Below are 20,520 nucleotides of genomic sequence, written 5' to 3' on the forward strand. Positions count from 1 at the left end.
ATGTTGCTCCACTGGCAGGTGACCTCTGTCTTGTTGAAGGTCAGTTCCTCCTGCTGAAGGTCCTGCTGCTGCATCTGGTCCAGACTGAAGATCTTGTGAGAGTGAGATACAAGAGTCGTCCTCACACTCAAGTATCTCCGTGCAGTTTGCTGGTTGTCCTGATCTAGGAGGGGCTGAGATCTTCAGCCCACCTTACTAGGACACTATCCTGGTCTTTCAGGACTTGAAGCCCATCTGCTGTTTCCAGGAAGTGATGCAGTGACTTGTTGAGATCGATTTCACAGAGTTATAAAAGTTGTGAATATCATGGATCACACGTGTCTTCTCCGTCCACCATACGTTCTTCATGGTCCGCAAAGTTCTCTGCACTTCCAGTCGCTCTCTGCCATCTCTGTCCGGTGCTGCTGAAGAGGTTCTTCAGGGTTGATGTGCCTCGTGCTGCCGAGCAGGTTATGGATCTTTGTTATCAAACCAGTCCTGATGGTTCTTGCTTTTGAATCCAAGTGATTGGGCTGTTGATCCTGAAGGCTGCTGTGACAGTGGACCATTGTTGTTCTGAGGTTCTGTTGATCCTGAAGACTGCTGTGACAGTGGACCATTGTTGTTCTGAGGTTCTGTTGATCCTGAAGACTGCTGTGACAGTGGACCATTGTTGTTCTGAGGTTCTGTTGATCCTGAAGACTGCTGTGACAGTGGACCATTGATGTTCTGAGGTTCTGTTGATCCTGAAGACTGCTGTGACAGTGGACCATTGTTGTTCTGAGGTTCTGTTGATCCTGAAGACTGCTGTGACAGTGGACCATTGTTGTTCTGAGGTTCTGTTGATCCTGAAGACTGCTGTGACAGTGGACCATTGATGTTCTGAGGTTCTGTTGATCCTGAAGACTGCTGTGACAGTGGACCATTGTTGTTCTGAGGTTCTGTTGATCCTGAAGACTGCTGTGACAGTGGACCATTGATGTTCTGAGGTTCTGTTGATCCTGAAGACTGCTGTGACAGTGGACCATTGTTGTTCTGAGGTTCTGTTGATCCTGAAGACTGCTGTGACAGTGGACCATTGTTGTTCTGAGGTTCTGTTGATCCTGAAGACTGCTGTGACAGTGGACCATTGTTGTTCTGAGGTTCTGTTGATCCTGAAGACTGCTGTGACAGTGGACCATTGTTGTTCTGAGGTTCTGTTGATCCTGAAGACTGCTGTGACAGTGGACCATTGTTGTTCTGAGGTTCTGTTGATCCTGAAGACTGCTGTGACAGTGGACCATTGTTGTTCTGAGGTTCTGCTGATCCTGAAGACTGCTGTGACAGTGGACCATTGTTGTTCTGAGGTTCTGTTGATCCTGAAGACTGCTGTGACAGTGGACCATTGTTGTTCTGAGGTTCTGCTGATCCTGAAGACTGCTGTGACAGTGGACCATTGTTGTTCTGAGGTTCTGTTGATCCTGAAGACTGCTGTGACAGTGGACCATTGTTGTTCTGAGGTTCTGTTGATCCTGAAGACTGCTGTGACAGTGGACCATTGTTGTTCTGAGGTTCTGCTGATCCTGAAGACTGCTGTGACAGTGGACCATTGTTGTTCTGAGGTTCTGTTGATCCTGAAGACTGCTGTGACAGTGGACCATTGTTGTTCTGAGGTTCTGTCACCACTCAGGAGGTTCTAGCTCCCCTAGTTTCTCAGCCAGGAAGCGACGAAAATCATTCCTAGTCGTGGGATCTTTCAGACGACGCAGTCTAATCTCCTCCTACTGGGTCCGTGTTTCCCATAGGGGGCGCACTTTCATGAGGACCTCGTTCATTATCATGTGATGATCTGTCCAGCATCTGCACCTCTGATGGCCCGGGTGTGGAGAACATCCCTGATGTCACAGCGCCCCACAATGATGTCATCAATCAGGTGCCAGTGAACGTGGATCATCCATGATGTTTGTTCTGTTGCTGGAAGATGGTGTCAGTTATGGTTGTGCTCGGAACTGAGGCTCAGGAGCCTCATGTTGTTGAGATGGTCTGACCAATCCATGACTGTCAAGCACCCCCTTCCAAATACCACTGTCCTGCCCAACTCCAGCGTTGAAGTCCCCAAGCAAGAGGATCTTATCTCTCTTGGGATCCGATAGAGAGCCTCCTCCAGAGCTAGATAGAAGGAGTCTTGAGTCTCTTGTCAGATGGTAGAGTTGAATCAAACACACTAGTGTGAGGCATAGATGCTCTTTTCCAGGAGGATCTTAGGGTCTTCAGTCTCTCACTGATGCCCACAGGTGTTTCTGTAAGCTTCGGCAGGAGTGTGTTCTTAATGGCCCACTGTGCAGATGTTGTCCACCTTGGGGAGAACCTTTCCAGTAGAAAGTGTAGTCCATGCCCTCCTCTGTTAGACCCTCATCAAGGACCTGGTTTCTCTCAGGGCAGCATGTCGATGTTATAGCGTCTCAACTCAGACGCAACCAGGGCTGTCCTTCTGTGAGGTCGTCCAGACCTGCCAAAGGAGTCCAAGAGGTTTATGCTCCATGAAGCCAGCTTGAGGGTAAAATACTTGTTTCTTCTGTTTTGACTGCAGAAGTGGAATGATCCAACAGGTGCGGGAGTCTGTCCAGGTGAGGGTTGAGTGAGCAATTTTAGGCCACCTTTTCTAGGCCAAAAACCACATCGCCGCCAGACGTTAGTTCACCGCGGTCATAGGCGGATACCTGCGCAATAGGATATTTTAAGTGCTCTAGGGGTGCACTATCACCAGTAGCACTATCTTCACCAAGATGGGGTCGACAAGGACAGGACGTAGCTCTTGTTTAGGACCGCCAGCACATGCTTCTCTGTTGGGGTGCGCTCCCTTAGCCTTTATCTCAAAAGACTAACCCACAAGGCAGTGGGTCTATTTGCCCATAGCTGGGGCAGTGGTTGACGGGCGTCAGGGCACGACCACTGGCTGGTGGACCTGCACACCACATCTCTGGGGCCACTGCTGCTCCGAGTAGTTTAGCCTGGGACTGCAAGGTACCCAGTTAACATGTATGGACCTGCAGGAGTCTTGCTGGTGGAGAGACTCTGAACTGGCAGAGGAGGCTCGTGCACTCGACTCCTCTTTTCACTCCAGAGGGTTCTAGACAGCAGCAGCAACTGAGAGCAGCTTCAACGTGCACTACATGCACCCTGTGTTACAAACACACACACATGTTGACACACTCACACGTTGACACACACACATGTTGACACACACACGTTGACACACACACATGTTAACACACACACATGTTAACACACACATGTTTGTTGTTCAGGTCAGTGTCGACGGCTGCTGAATCAGGGTCCAGCTGTGATTGGTCGAGAGGCCGGCGACTCCTTCTATCCTGGTGAGGTCATGACACACCTGTAAAATCTACCTGTTCAGGTGTGAGTCGTCACATTTTCTAGATAAGGTTTCAATTGTTTATTTTTTAACGTTTTATTAAAAAACAATTATTTTCTAAATATATTTAGGAGAAAAGAAGAGAGAAGAGTGAGGGAGGATATAGTGAGAGAAAAGAAGAGAGAAGAGTGAGGGAGGATACAGTGAGAGAAAAGAAGAGAGAAGAGTGAGGGAGGATACAGTGAGAGAAAAGAAGAGAGAAGAGTGAGGATGGATACAGTGAGAGAAAAGAAGAGAGAAGAGTGAGAGAGGATACAGTGAGAGAAAAGAAGAGAGAAGAGTGAGGGAGGATACAGTGAGAGAAAAGAAGAGAGAGGAGTGAGGGAGGATACAGTGAGAGAAAAGAAGAGAGAAGAGTGAGGGAGGATAGAGTGAGAGAAAAGAAGAGAGAAGAGTGAGGGAGGATACAGTGAGAGAAAAGAAGAGAGAAGAGTGAGGGAGGATAGAGTGAGAGAAAAGAAGAGAGAAGAGTGAGGGAGGATACAGTGAGAGAAAAGAAGAGAGAAGAGTGAGGGAGGATACAGTGAGAGAAAAGAAGAGAGAATAGTGAGGGAGGATACAGTGAGTGAAAAGAAGAGAGAAGAGTGAGGGAGGATACAGTGAGAGAAAAGAAGAGAGAAGAGTGAGGGAGGATACAGTGAGAGAAAAGAAGAGAGAAGAGTGAGGGAGGATACAGTGAGAGAAAAGAAGAGAGAAGAGTGAGAGAGGATACAGTGAGAGAAAAGAAGAGAGAAGAGTGAGAGAGGATACAGTGAGAGAAAAGAAGAGAGAAGAGTGAGGGAGGATACAGTGAGAGAAAAGAAGAGAGAATAGTGAGGGAGGATACAGTGAGTGAAAAGAAGAGAGAAGAGTGAGGGAGGATACAGTGAGAGAAAGAAGAGAGAAGAGTGAGGGAGGATACAGTGAGAGAAAAGAAGAGAGAAGAGTGAGGGAGGATATAGTGAGAGAAAAGAAGAGAGAAGAGTGAGGGAGGATACAGTGAGTGAAAAGAAGAGAGAAGAGTGAGGGAGGATACAGTGAGAGAAAAGAGGAGAGAAGAGTGAGGGAGGATACAGTGAGAGAAAAGAAGAGAGAAGAGTGAGGGAGGATACAGTGAGAGAAAAGAAGAGAGAAGAGTGAGGGAGGATATAGTGAGAGAAAAGAAGAGAGAAGAGTGAGAGAGGATACAGTGAGAGAAAAGAAGAGAGAAGAGTGAGGGAGGATACAGTGAGAGAAAAGAAGAGAGAATAGTGAGGGAGGATACAGTGAGTGAAAAGAAGAGAGAAGAGTGAGGGAGGATACAGTGAGAGAAAAGAAGAGAGAAGAGTGAGGGAGGATACAGTGAGAGAAAAGAAGAGAGAAGAGTGAGGGAGGATATAGTGAGAGAAAAGAAGAGAGAAGAGTGAGGGAGGATACAGTGAGTGAAAAGAAGAGAGAAGAGTGAGGGAGGATACAGTGAGAGAAAAGAGGAGAGAAGAGTGAGGGAGGATACAGTGAGAGAAAAGAAGAGAGAAGAGTGAGGGAGGATACAGTGAGAGAAAAGAAGAGAGAAGAGTGAGGGAGGATATAGTGAGAGAAAAGAAGAGAGAAGAGTGAGGATGGATAGAGTGAGAGAAAAGAAGAGAGAAGAGTGAGGGAGGATACAGTGAGAGAAAGAAGAGAGAAGAGTGAGGGAGGATACAGTGAGAGAAAAGAAGAGTGAGGGAGGATACAGTGAGAGGAAAGAAGAGTGAGGGAGGATACAGTGAGAGAAAGAGAAGAGTAAGGGAGGATACAGTGAGAGAAAAGAAGAAAGAAGAGTGAGGGAGGATACAGTGAGAGAAAAGAAGAGAGAAGAGTGAGGGAGGATACAGTGAGAGAAAAGAAGAGAGAAGAGTGAGGGAGGATACAGTGAGAGAAAAGAAGAGAGAAGAGTGAGGGAGGATACAGTGAGAGAAAAGAGGAGAGAAGAGTGAGGGAGGATACAGTGAGAGAAAAGAAGAGAGAAGAGTGAGGGAGGATACAGTGAGAGAAAAGAAGAGAGAAGAGTGAGGGAGGATACAGTGAGAGAAAAGAAGAGAGAAGAGTGAGGGAGGATACAGTGAGAGAAAAGAGGAGAGAAGAGTGAGGGAGGATACAGTGAGTGAAAAGAAGAGAGAAGAGTGAGGGAGGATACAGTGAGAGAAAAGAAGAGAGAAGAGTGAGGGAGGATACAGTGAGAGAAAAGAAGAGAGAAGAGTGAGGGAGGATACAGTGAGAGAAAAGAAGAGAGAAGAGTGAGGGAGGATACAGTGAGAGAAAAGAAGAGAGAAGAGTGAGGGAGGATACAGTGAGAGAAAAGAGGAGAGAAGAGTGAGGAGGACACAGTGAGAGAAAAGAGGAGAGAAGTGTGAGGGAGGATACAGTGAGAGAAAAGAAGAGAGAAGAGTGAGGGAGGATACAGTGAGAGAAAAGAAGAGAGAAGAGTGAGGGAGGATACAGTGAGAGAAAGAAGAGAGAAGAGTGAGGGAGGATACAGTGAGAGAAAAGAAGAGAGAAGAGTGAGGGAGGATACAGTGAGAGAAAAGAGGAGAGAAGAGTGAGGGAGGACACAGTGAGAGAAAAGAGGAGAGAAGAGTGAGGGAGGACACAGTGAGAGAAAAGAGGAGAGAAGAGTGAGGGAGGATACAGTGAGAGAAAAGAAGGAGAGAAGAGTGAGGGAGGATACAGTGAGAGAAAAGAAGAGAGAAGAGTGAGGGAGGATACAGTGAGAGAAAAGAAGAGAGAAGAGTGAGGGAGGATACAGTGAGAGAAAAGAAGAGAGAAGAGTGAGGGAGGATACAGTGAGAGAAAAGAAGAGAGAAGAGTGAGGGAGGATACAGTGAGAGAAAAGAAGAGAGAAGAGTGAGGGAAGATACAGTGAGAGAAAAGAAGAGAGAAGAGTGAGGGAGGATACAGTGAGAGAAAAGAAGAGAGAAGAGTGAGGGAGGATACAGTGAGAGAAAAGAAGAGAGAAGAGTGAGGGAGGATACAGTGAGAGAAAAGAAGGAGAGAAGAGTGAGGGAGGATACAGTGAGAGAAAAGAAGAGAGAAGAGTGAGGGAGGATACAGTGAGAGAAAAGAAGGAGAGAAGAGTGAGGGAGGATACAGTGAGAGAAAAGAAGAGAGAAGAGTGAGGGAGGATACAGTGAGAGAAAAGAAGAGTGAGGGAGAGAAATAAAAGTGTTGAAACAGGGGATGAATGTACTGCAGAAAAGAAGGATAGAAAGAGATTCTAACTATAGCAGCTTCAGGTCAACAGTTAATTATATGTTTATGTAAAGTAAGGTTTGAAGATTGTTTTAAACAGATTGTTAATAACTGAAGGCCCTGGCTCCAAATCTACATTTAAAGACTTGTGGTATAACTAACACGTGTGTGTCACAGATGTCACGTGTGTGTGTCACAGATGTCACGTGTGTGTGTCACAGATGTCGTGTGTGTGTCACAGATGTCACGTGTGTGTGTCACAGATGTCACGTGTGTGTGTCACAGATGTCATGTGTGTGTGTCACAGATGTCACGTGTGTGTGTCACAGATGTCACGTGTGTGTGTCACAGATGTCACATGTGTGTGTGTCACAGATGTCACGTGTGTGTGTCACAGATGTCACGTGTGTGTGTCACAGATGTCGTGTGTGTGTCACAGATGTCACGTGTGTGTGTCACAGATGTCACGTGTGTGTGTCACAGATGTCATGTGTGTGTCACAGATGTCACGTGTGTGTGTCACAGATGTCATGTGTGTGTCACAGATGTCATGTGTGTGTCACAGATGTCATGTGTGTGTCACAGATGTCATGTGTGTGTCACAGATGTCACATGTGTGTGTGTCACAGATGTCACGTGTGTGTGTCACAGATGTCATGTGTGTGTCACAGATGTCACGTGTGTGTGTCACAGATGTCATGTGTGTGTCACAGATGTCATGTGTGTGTCACAGATGTCACGTGTGTGTCACAGATGTCGTGTGTGTGTCACAGATGTCACGTGTGTGTGTCACAGATGTCACGTGTGTGTGTCACAGATGTCACGTGTGTGTGTCACAGATGTCACGTGTGTGTCACAGATGTCGTGTGTGTATCACAGATGTCACGTGTGTGTGTCACAGATGTCACGTGTGTGTGTCACAGATGTCACATGTGTGTGTGTCACAGATGTCATGTGTGTGTGTCACAGATGTCACGTGTGTGTGTCACAGATGTCACATCTGTGTGTGTCACAGATGTCACGTGTGTGTGTCACAGATGTCGTGTGTGTGTCACAGATGTCACGTGTGTGTGTCACAGATGTCGTGTGTGTGTCACAGATGTCACGTGTGTGTGTCACAGATGTCATGTGTGTGTGTCACAGATGTCACGTGTGTGTCACAGATGTCACGTGTGTGTCACAGATGTCACGTGTGTGTCACAGATGTCACGTGTGTGTCACAGATGTCACATGTGTGTGTGTCACAGATGTCACATGTGTGTGTGTCACAGATGTCATGTGTGTGTCACAGATGTCATGTGTGTGTCACAGATGTCACATGTGTGTGTGTCACAGATGTCATGTGTGTGTCACAGATGTCATGTGTGTGTGTCACAGATGTCATGTGTGTGTCACAGATGTCACATGTGTGTGTGTCACAGATGTCATGTGTGTGTGTCACAGATGTCATGTGTGTGTGTCACAGATGTCATGTGTGTGTCACAGATGTCACATGTGTGTGTGTCACAGATGTCATGTGTGTGTCACAGATGTCATGTGTGTGTCACAGATGTCATGTGTGTGTCACAGATGTCATGTGTGTGTCACAGATGTCATGTGTGTGTCACAGATGTCACATGTGTGTGTGTCACAGATGTCATGTGTGTGTCACAGATGTCATGTGTGTGTCACAGATGTCACATGTGTGTGTGTCACAGATGTCATGTGTGTGTCACAGATGTCATGTGTGTGTCACAGATGTCACATGTGTGTGTGTCACAGATGTCATGTGTGTGTCACAGATGTCCTGTGTGTGTCACAGATGTCACATGTGTGTGTGTCACAGATGTCATGTGTGTGTCACAGATGTCATGTGTGTGTCACAGATGTCACATGTGTGTGTGTCACAGATGTCATGTGTGTGTCACAGATGTCATGTGTGTGTCACAGATGTCACATGTGTGTGTGTCACAGATGTCATGTGTGTGTCACAGATGTCATGTGTGTGTCACAGATGTCACGTGTGTGTCACAGATGTCATGTGTGTGTGTCACAGATGTCATGTGTGTGTCACAGATGTCATGTGTGTGTCACAGATGTCATGTGTGTGTCACAGATGTCATGTGTGTGTGTCACAGATGTCATGTGTGTGTCACAGATGTCATGTGTGTGTCACAGATGTCATGTGTGTGTGTCACAGATGTCATGTGTGTGTCACAGATGTCATGTGTGTGTCACAGATGTCATGTGTGTGTCACAGATGTCACGTGTGTGTCACAGATGTCATGTGTGTGTGTCACAGATGTCATGTGTGTGTCACAGATGTCATGTGTGTGTCACAGATGTCACGTGTGTTTTCAGCTCCAGTCACGTCCAAACTGGGCTCGAAGCAGGTTCTTCTCTCGAGTCCGCTGGAGATCTTCTGCTCCGTCCCAGGACGTCTGTCTCTGCTCAGCTCCACCTCCAAGTACAAGGTCACCATCGCAGAAGTTCAGCGACGACTTTCACCTCCAGAGTGTCTCAACGCCTCCCTGCTGGGAGGAGTGCTGCGCCGGTAACACAACAAACGCACTACAGCACACAAACAAAACAATAGTTATCGTTTATAGCACTGCTGCTAAACACACACACACACAGACACACGCTCACACACACACGCACACACACGCTCTCACACACACGCAGACACATACACACAGGCTCGCGCACACACGCTCACACACACGCACACACGCTCACACACGCTCACACGCACACACACATGCACATACACACACACACACGCTCACACACACACGCACACACACACACGCACACACACGCTCACACACACACGCACACACACGCTCACACACACACGCAGACACATACACACAGGCTCGCGCACACACGCTCACACACACGCACACACGCTCACACACACAGGCTCGCGCACACACGCTCACACACACGCTCACACACACACACACACGCTCACACACACACACGCACACACATACACACAGGCTCGCGCACACACGCTCACACACACGCACACGCACGCTCACACACGCTCACACACACACACATGCACATACACACACACACACACACGCTCACACACACACGCACACGCACGCTCACACACGCTCACACACACACACACATACACACACACACACACACACATGCACATACACACACACACACTCACACACACACTAACTTCTAAACTTGTGCTTCAGGGCGAAGTCTAAGAACGGTGGTCGGTGTCTACGAGAGCGTCTGGAGAAGATTGGACTCAATCTTCCTGCCGGGAGACGCAAGGCAGCCAATGTCACTCTACTCACATCTCTGGTGGAGGGTGAGACACACACACACACACACACACACACACACACACACACCCACTGTTCCAGTGAACCTAAGAGCAATGTCGTCTGGAGCTCCAACTCCTGGTAGGGCCACTCTAGGAGGTGAGGTCAAGGAGGAGGATCCGGACAAAGATCTAATAGGGGGCAGCAGTGGGTCCTGGAGGTAAAGGTGTGCAGGTCCACCGGCGCCTTAACCTCTCTCCCAGCTGTGGGTCAATAGCGAAGGCAGGTGTGGCTCAAAGCCAAGGTCGGCAACCCACTTAGGAGAAGGACACTCGTGTACTCGCCCACCAACGTGGCACCATCTGAGGAGGTTCTATGAGAACCTCACAGTAGGGGTCCATGATGTCCAAGCAAATAACGTCTTGCAATCCTGGGCAACTTCAACGCAAGGGCTGGACCAGAGGACAACTCACAACTCACCAACCGTAATGGGAGGCACTTCACTGCCCTTCTCTCAAGAGAACAAAGACTTGGACCTTCCAAGACCGAGCGTCAGGTGCACTACGTCAGCTGGTCTACATCCTAGTTAGTTAGACAAGAGTGGAGTCTCATCCTGAAGGCTAAGCCTTACAGCACTGTAGGCTCGGATCACCGCGTTGTCTGCATGAGGGTAGGACTGAGCCTCAGGGCCCTCGAGCCAAGATCTGACTGGAGACTCTCTGGACCGAACCTGGCCTGCAAACCAAGTATAAGGAGGAGGTAAAGCGGTGCTTTCAGCGGTGAGACGGAGGAGCAGAGCCCAGCAGCGAGAACACTGCTCACCAGAATGCTGCACATACTACTGAACAACGACCAAGTCCACCTTCAGAAGTCCACCTTCAGAAGTCCACCTACAGAAGTCCACCTACAGAAGTCCACCTTCAGAAGTCCACTTACAGAAGTCCACCTACAGAAGTCCACCTACAGAAGTCCACCTTCAGAAGTCCACCTACAGAAGTCCACCTACAGAAGTCCACCTACAGAAGTCCACCTAGAGAAGTCCACCTACAGAAGTCCACCTTCAGAAGTCCACCTACAGAAGTCCACCTACAGAAGTCCACCTACAGAAGTCCACCTACAGAAGTCCACCTAGAGAAGTCTACCTACAGAAGTCCACCTTCAGAAGTTCACCTACAGAAGTCCACCTTCAGAAGTCCACCTACAGAAGTCCACCTACAGAAGTCCACCTTCAGAAGTCCACCTACAGAAGTCCACCTACAGAAGTCCACCTACAGAAGTCCACCTACAGACTCTGTATAAGGGAGTACCTGGGATGAGCCACGAAATAGCTTCCAGAAGAACACGAATTGCAGGAAACTGCCAAAGGCATGAAGATCTGCTGCCAGCAAACTGGTGCAGTTGGAACCAACGCATGACACCAGTCGCGGGTCGGAAGTACGGCCGGAAGTACGGTCAGAAGTAGGGTCAGAAGTAGGGTCAGAAGTAGGGTCAGAAGTGCGGTCAGAAGTGCGGTCAGAAGTACGGTCAGAAGTACTTTCAGAAGTAAGGTCAGAAGTACGGTCAGAAGTAGGGTCAGAAGTACGGTCAGAAGTAGGGTCGGAAGTAGGGTCGGAAGTAGGGTCAGAAGTAGGGTCAGAAGTAGGGTCAGAAGTATGGTCGGAAGTAGGGTCGGAAGTAGGGTCGGAAGTAGGGTCAGAAGTAGGGTCAGAAGTAGGGTCAGAAGTAGGGTCAGAAGTACTTTCGGAAGTAAGGTCAGAAGTAGGGTCAGAAGTAGGGTCAGAAGTAGGGTCAGAAGTATGGTCGGAAGTAGGGTCAGAAGTACGGTCAGAAGTACGGTCAGAAGTACGGTCAGAAGTACTTTCGGAAGTAAGGTCAGAAGTAGGGTCAGAAGTAGGGTCGGAAGTAGGGTCGGAAGTACGGTCAGAAGTAGGGTCAGAAGTAGGGTCAGAAGTAGGGTCGGAAGTAGGGTCGGAAGTAGGGTCGGAAGTACGGTCGGAAGTACGGTCGGAAGTAGGGTCGCAAGTATGGTCAGAAGTACGGTCAGAAGTAGGGTCAGAAGTACGGTCAGAAGTACGGTCAGAAGTACGGTCAAAAGTACGGTCAGAAGTACGGTCAGAAGTATGGTCGGAAGTAGGGTCAGAAGTAGGGTCAGATGTGCGGTCAGAAGTGCGGTCAGAAGTACGGTCAGAAGTAGGGTCAGAAGTAGGGTCAGAAGTGCGGTCAGAAGTGCGGTCAGAAGTACGGTCGGAAGTATGGTCGGAAGTAGGGTCAGAAGTAGGGTCAGATGTGCGGTCAGAAGTGCGGTCAGAAGTACGGTCAGAAGTAGGGTCAGAAGTAGGGTCAGAAGTAGGGTCAAAAGTACGGTCAGAAGTAGGGTCAGAAGTAGGGTCAGAAGTAGGGTCAGAAGTACAGTCAGAAGTACGGTCAAAAGTACGGTCAGAAGTACGGTCAGAAGTATGGTTGGAAGTAGGGTCAGAAGTAGGGTCAGATGTGCGGTCAGATGTGCGGTCAGAAGTGCGGTCAGAAGTAGGGTCAGAAGTAGGGTCAGAAGTGCGGTCAGAAGTGCGGTCAGAAGTACGGTCAGAAGTATGGTCGGAAGTAGGGTCAGAAGTAGGGTCAGATGTGCGGTCAGAAGTGCGGTCAGAAGTACGGTCAGAAGTAGGGTCAGAAGTAGGGTCAGAAGTGCGGTCAGAAGTAGGGTCAGAAGTAGGGTCAGAAGTGCGGTCAGAAGTGCGGTCAGAAGTACGGTCAGAAGTATGGTCGGAAGTAGGGTCAGAAGTAGGGTCAGATGTGCGGTCAGAAGTGCGGTCAGAAGTACGGTCAGAAGTAGGGTCAGAAGTAGGGTCAGAAGTGCGGTCAGAAGTAGGGTCAGAAGTAGGGTCAGAAGTACGGTCAGAAGTAGGGTCAGAAGTACGGTCCGAAGTATGGTGGCGGGATGACAGCGAAGGCTCCTCTGAGGACCTAGAGAGAAGGTCTTGAACACCAGGTGAGGAGCTTCATGAGTACAGCAGGTGTTGCTACATTTGAAGGAAACATTGACTCCAACAATACTGTGAACCACTGATGATCCTCTTCCTCCCAACACTGGGTCGTTCCAGCAGCATCATGACCTCTAAGACGACCTTTACTAGAGAGGCTGAGAGTGAAGGTCAAACATGTCTCCAGATCTAAACCCAATAGAACATCTTCATCCTCAGCATCTGATGGTGTCCACACAAAATATTGAAGAACTTTCACTAAGACTCAGTTTAGACATGAATGTATATTTTTTTGTGGTAACGATACATTTACTGTTCAAAATACTTCAGTAATGTGATCATTAATGAATTCATTCATGTAAATATGTCAAAGGTCATGGGTTCATAATTCCCTAACCTCTCGACAGGTGAGGCCGTACACCTGGCCAGAGACTTCGGTTACGTGTGTGAGACCGAGTTTCCCGCCAGAGCCGCAGCCGAACACCTGTGTCGGCAGAACGACGCCGAGCAGCTGCAGAGCAGACGCAGCATGTTGCTCGCCACCAGGTGAGTTCAGTGTTGATCATGTGTTCATCCTCATGTGTTCATCATGTGGATCATGTGTTCTTCATCATGTGTTCATCATTTTGATCATGTGTTCATCCTCATGTGTTCATCATCATGTGTTTATCCTCATGTGTTCATCATGTTGATCATGTGTTCATCCTCATGTGTTCATCATGTGGATCATGTGTTCTTCATCATGTGTTCATCCTCATGTGTGCATCATGTTGATCATGTGTTCATCATCAAGTGTTCATCATGTGGATCATGTGTTCATCATCATGTGTTCATCATGTGGATCATGCGTGTATCATGTTGATCATGTGTTCATCCTCATGTGTTCATCATCATGTGTTCATCATGTGGATCGTGTGTTCATCATCATGTGTTCATCATGTGTTCATCATCATGTGTTCACCATCATGTGTTCATCATGTGGATCGTGTGTTCATCATAATGTGTTCATCATGTGGATCATGTGTTCATCATGTTGATCATGTGTTCATCATCATGTTGATCATGTGTTCATCATGTGGATCATGCGTGTATCATGTTGATCATGTGTTCATCCTCATGTGTTCATCATCATGTGTTCATCATGTGGATCGTGTGTTCATCATCATGTGTTCATCATGTGTTCATCATCATGTGTTCATCATGTGGATCGTGTGTTCATCATAATGTGTTCATCATGTGGATCATGTGTTCATCATGTTGATCATGTGTTCATCCTCATGGTTGCATCATGTTGATCATGTGTTCATCATCAAGTGTTCATCGTGTGGATCATGTGTTCATCATGTGGATCATGTGTTCATCATCATGTTGATCATGTGTGCATCATGTGGATCATGCGTGTATCATGTTGATCATGTGTTCATCCTCATGTGTTTATCATCATGTGTTCATCAAGTGGATCGTGTGTTCATCATCATGTGTTCATCATGTGTTCATCATCATGTGTTCATCATCATGTGTTCATCATGTGGATCATGTGTTCATCATGTTGATCATGTGTTCATCCTCATGTGTTCATCCTCATGGTTGCATCATGTTGATCATGTGTTCATCATCAAGTGTTCATCGTGTGGATCATGTGTTCATCATGTGGATCATGTGTTCATCATCATGTTGATCATCTGTTCATCATGTGGATAATGTGTTCATCATGTGGATCATGTGTTCATCATGTGGATCATGTGTTCATCATCATGTGTTCATTATGTGGATCATGTGTTCATCATCATGTGTTCATCATGTGGATCATGTGTTCATCATCATGTGTTCATTATGTGGATCATGTGTTCATCATCATGTGGATCATGTGTTCATCATCATGTTGATCATGTGTTCATCATAATGTGTTCATCATCATGTGGATCATGTGTTCATCATCACGTTGATAATGTGTTCATCATCATGTGGATCATTTGTTCATCATCACGTTGATCATGTGTTCATCATCACGTTGATAATGTGTTCATCATCATGTTGATCATCATCATGTTGATCATGTGTTCATCATCATGTGTTCATCATCATGTGGATCATGTGTTCATCATCACGTTGATCATGTGTTCATCATCATGTTGATCATGTGTTCATCATCATGTGGATCATGTGTTCATCATCATGTGGATCATGTGTTCATCATCACATTGATAATGTGTTCATCATCATGTTGATCATGTGTTCATCATCATGTTGATCATGTGTTCATCATCATGTTGATCATGTGTTCATCATCATGTGTTCATCATCATGTTGATAATGTGTTCATCATCATGTGTTCATCATCATGTTGATAATGTGTTCATCATCATGGATCATGTGTTCATCATCATGTTGATCATGTGTTCATCACGTGGATTATGTGTTCATCATCATGTGTTCATCATCATGTTGATCATGTGTTGATCATCATGTGGATCATGTGTTCATCATGTTGATCATGTGTTCATCACGTGGATCATGTGTTCATCACGTGGATCATGTGTTCATGTTGATAATGTGTTCATCACGTGGATCATGTGTTCATCATGTTGATCATGTGTTCATCACGTGGATCATGTGTTCATCATCATGTGTTCATCATCATGTTGATCATGTGTTCATCATCATGTTGATCATGTGTTGATCATGTTGATCATGTGTTCATCACGTGGATCATGTGTTCATCACGTGGATCATGTGTTCATCATGTTGATAATGTGTTCATCACGTGGATCATGTGTTCATCATGTTGATCATGTGTTCATCACGTGGATCATGTGTTCATCACGTGGATCATGTGTTCATGTTGATAATGTGTTCATCACGTGGATCATGTGTTCATCATGTTGATCATGTGTTCATCACGTGGATCATGTGTTCATCATCATGTGTTCATCATCATGTTGATCATGTGTTCATCATCATGTTGATCATGTGTTGATCATGTTGATCATGTGTTCATCACGTGGATCATGTGTTCATCACGTGGATCATGTGTTCATCATGTTGATCATGTGTTCATCCTCATGTGTTCATCCTCATGGTTGCATCATGTTGATAATGTGTTCATCATCAAGTGTTCATCGTGTGGATCATGTGTTCATCATGTGGATCATGTGTTCATCATCATGTTGATCATGTGTTGATCATGTGGATAATGTGTTCATCATGTGGATCATGTGTTCATCATGTGGATCATGTGTTCATCATCATGTGTTCATTATGTGGATCATGTGTTCATCATCATGTGTTCATCATGTGGATCATGTGTTCATCATCATGTGTTCATTATGTGGATCATGTGTTCATCATCATGTGGATCATGTGTTCATCATCATGTTGATCATGTGTTCATCATAATGTGTTCATCATCATGTGGATCATGTGTTCATCATCACGTTGATCATGTGTTCATCATCATGTGGATCATTTGTTCATCATCACGTTGATCATGTGTTCATCATCACGTTGATAATGTGTTCATCATCATGTTGATCATCATCATGTTGATCATGTGTTCATCATCATGTGTTCATCATCATGTGGATCATGTGTTCATCATCACGTTGATCATGTGTTCATCATCATGTTGATCATGTGTTCATCATCATGTGGATCATGTGTTCATCATCATGTGGATCATGTGTTCATCATCACATTGATAATGTGTTCATCATCATGTTGATCATGTGTTCATCATCATGTTGATCATGTGTTCATCATCATGTGTTCATCATCATGTTGATAATGTGTTCATCATCATGTGTTCATCATCATGTTGATAATGTGTTCATCATCATGGATCATGTGTTCATCATCATGTTGATCATGTGTTCATCACGTGGATTATGTGTTCATCATCATGTGTTCATCATCATGTTGATCATGTGTTGATCATCATGTGGATCATGTGTTCATCATGTTGATCATGTGTTCATCACGTGGATCATGTGTTCATCACGTGGATCATGTGTTCATGTTGATAATGTGTTCATCACGTGGATCATGTGTTCATCATGTTGATCATGTGTTCATCACGTGGATCATGTGTTCATCACGTGGATCATGTGTTCATCATGTTGATAATGTGTTCATCACGTGGATCATGTGTTCATCATGTTGATCATGTGTTCATCACGTGGATCATGTGTTCATCATCATGTGTTCATAATCATGTTGATCATGTGTTGATCATCATGTGGATCATGTGTTCATCATGTTGATCATGTGTTCATCATCATGGATCATGTGTTCATCATGTGTTCATCACGTGGATCATGTGTTCATCATCATGTGTTCATCATCATGTTGATCATGTGTTGATCATCATGTGGATCATGTGTTCATCATGTTGATCATGTGTTCATCCCGTGGATCATGTGTCCATCATGTTGATCATGTGTTCATCACGTGGATCATGTGTTCATCATGTTGATCATGTGTTCATCACGTGGATCATGTGTTCATCACGTGGATCATGTGTTCATCATGTTGATCATGTGTTGATCATCATGTGGATCATGTGTTCATCATGTTCATCATGTGTTCATCACGTGGATCATGTGTTCATCACGTGGATCATGTGTTCATCATGTTGATCATCACGTGGATCATGTGTTCATCATGTTGATCATGTGTTCATCACGTGGATCATGTGTTCATCATGTTGATCATGTGTTCATCACGTGGATCATGTGTTCATCATGTTGATCATGTGTTGATCATGTGTTGATCATGTTGATCATGTGTTCATCACGTGGATCATGTGTTCATCATGTTGATCATGTGTTCATCACGTGGATCATGTGTTCATCATGTTGATCATGTGTTGATCATGTGTTAATCATGTTCATCATGTGTTGTTCATCACGTGGATCATGTGTTCATCACGTGGATCATGTGTTCATCACGTGGATCATGTGTTCATCATGTGTTCATCCCGTGGATCATGTGTTCATCATGTGGATCATGTGTTCATCACGTGGATCATGTGTTCATCATGTGTTCATCCCGTGGATCATGTGTTCATCATGTGGATCATGTGTTCATCACGTGGATCATGTGTTCATCATGTGTTCATCCCGTGGATCATGTGTTCATCATGTGGATCATGTGTTCATCACGTGGATCATGTGTTCATCATGTGTTCATCCCGTGGATCATGTGTTCATCATGTGGATCATGTGTTCATCACGTGCGTCATGTGTTCATCATGTGGATCATGTGATCATCATGTGTTCATCCCGTGGATCATGTGTTCATCATGTGGATCATGTGTTCATCACGTGGATCATGTGTTCATCACGTGGATCATGTGTTCATCATGTGGATCATGTGTTCATCATGTGTTCATCCCATGGATCATGTGTTCATCATGTGGATCATGTGTTCATCACGTGGATCATGTGTTCATCACGTGGATCATGTGTTCATCATGTGTTCATCCCGTGGATCATGTGTTCATCCCGTGGATCATGTGTTCATCATGTTGATCATGTGTTCATCACGTGGATCATGTGTTCATCATGTTGATCATGTGTTCATCACGTGGATCATGTGTTCATCACGTGGATCATGTGTTCATCATGTTGATCATGTGTTCATCACGTGGATCATGTGTTCATCATGTTGATCATGTGTTCATCACGTGGATAATGTGTTCATCACGTGGATCATGTGTTCATCACGTGGATCATGTGTTCATCATGTGGATCATGTGTTCATCACGTGGATCATGTGTTCATCACGTGGATCATGTGTTCATCATGTTGATCATGTGTTCATCATGTTCATCATGTGTTCATCATGTTGATCATGTGTTCATCACGTGGATCATGTGTTCATCACGTGGATCATGTGTTCATCACGTGGATCATGTGTTCATCATGTTGATCATGTGTTCATCATGTGTTCATCATGTTGATCATGTGTTCATCACGTGGATCATGTGTTCATCATGTTGATCATGTGTTCATCACGTGGATCATGTGTTCATCATGTGTTAATCATGTTGATCATGTATTGTTCATCACGTGGATCATGTGTTCATCACATGGATCATGTGTTCATCACGTGGATCATGTGTTCATCATGTGTTCATCCCGTGGATCATGTGTTCATCATGTGGATCATGTGTTCATCATGTGTTCATCATGTGGATCATGTGTTCATCACGTGGATCATGTGTTCATCATGTGTTCATCCCGTGGATCATGTGTTCATCATGTGGATCATGTGTTCATCACGTGGATCATGTGGATCATGTGTTCATCATGTGTTCATCCCGTGGATCATGTGTTCATCATGTGGATCATGTGTTCATCATGTGGATCATGTGTTCATCACGTGGATCATGTGTGGATCATGTGTTCATCACGTGGATCATGTGTTCATCACGTGGATCATGTGTTCATCGTGTGGATCATGTGTTCATCAGGTGGATCATGTGTTCATCATGTTGATCATGTGTTCATCGTGTGGATCATGTGTTCATCACGTGGATCATGTGTTCATCATGTTGATCATGTGTTCATCACGTGGATCATGTGTTCATCACGTGGATCATGTGTTCATCATGTGTTCATCCCGTGGATCATGTGTTCATCACGTGGATCATGTGTTCATCATGTGGATCATGTGTTCATCATGTGTTCATCCCGTGGATCATGTGTTCATCATGTGGATCATGTGTTCATCACGTGGATCATGTGTTCATCATGTGTTCATCCCGTGGATCATGTGTTCATCACGTGGATCATGTGTTCATCATGTGGATCATGTGTTCATCATGTGTTCATCCCGTGGATCATGTGTTCATCACGTGGATCATGTGTTCATCACGTGGATCATGTGTTCATCCCGTGGATCATGTGTTCATCACGTGTTCATCCCGTGGATCATGTGTTCATCCCGTGGATCATGTGTTCATCACGTGGATCATGTGTTCATCATGTGGATCATGTGTTCATCACGTGGATCATGTGTTCATCGTGTGGATAATGTGTTCATCATGTGGATCATGTGTTCATCACGTGGATCATGTGTTCATCATGTGTTCATCACGTGGATCATGTGTTCATCGTGTGGATAATGTGTTCATCGTGTGGATAATGTGTTCATCACGTGGATCATGTGTTCATCATGTGTTCATCACGTGGATCATGTGTTCATGTGCTCCGGCTCTGACCCGTGTCTTCAGGCAGATCAGTAAAGAGTTCATGGACACGATGACTCAGGATGGTTCTCCTCTGGGCAGCAGTCGACCCGCGTCCCACCTGGACCCGGGTCTTCAGGGCGGTCTGACCCACTTCAGCCTCCTCACCCACGGCTTCGGCGCGCCTGCCATCTGCGCCGCGCTGACGGCGTTCCAGAGCTACCTGGTGGAGGCGCTGAAGATGCTGGACAAGGGTCACGAGAAGCAGAGCAAGCATCGCGGGAAGATCTGACCTCTGACCCCTCAGAGGCCTCGTCACGACCTCTGGACCAATCAGGACTCGTTCTTCTGGACGCACAGTGTGTGCAGTCGAGTCGCTTTTATTTAAACCTTTTGTACTCGTTGTGTTGTTACGAAGTAAATGTAATATATTATTAAAGACGTTTCAAATGATTTGAATTTCATTTGTTGTATTGAATAATTAATGAGTTGAAGTTT

The 20,520-nt window shown here is 45.7% G+C and overlaps 1 protein-coding gene across 1 annotated transcript; it reads left to right on the top strand.

The window, feature by feature from the left end:
• Positions 1 to 2,744: 2,744 nt before the first annotated feature.
• Positions 2,745 to 20,314, top strand: tfap2e (transcription factor AP-2 epsilon). The gene is made up of 6 exons (XM_087785648.1): positions 2,745 to 2,766; positions 3,267 to 3,338; positions 8,921 to 9,113; positions 9,784 to 9,902; positions 13,241 to 13,379; positions 20,068 to 20,314. The coding sequence occupies exons 1-6, from the start codon at positions 2,745 to 2,747 to the stop codon at positions 20,312 to 20,314; spliced, it is 792 nt and encodes a 263-aa protein (XP_087641774.1).
• The last annotated feature ends 206 nt before the right edge of the window (positions 20,315 to 20,520 follow it).

The sequence above is a fragment of the Callionymus lyra genome, chromosome 3 (assembly GCF_982586985.1).
Source record: "Callionymus lyra chromosome 3, fCalLyr1.hap1.1, whole genome shotgun sequence".
Taxonomy (NCBI): Eukaryota; Metazoa; Chordata; class Actinopteri; order Syngnathiformes; family Callionymidae; genus Callionymus; species Callionymus lyra.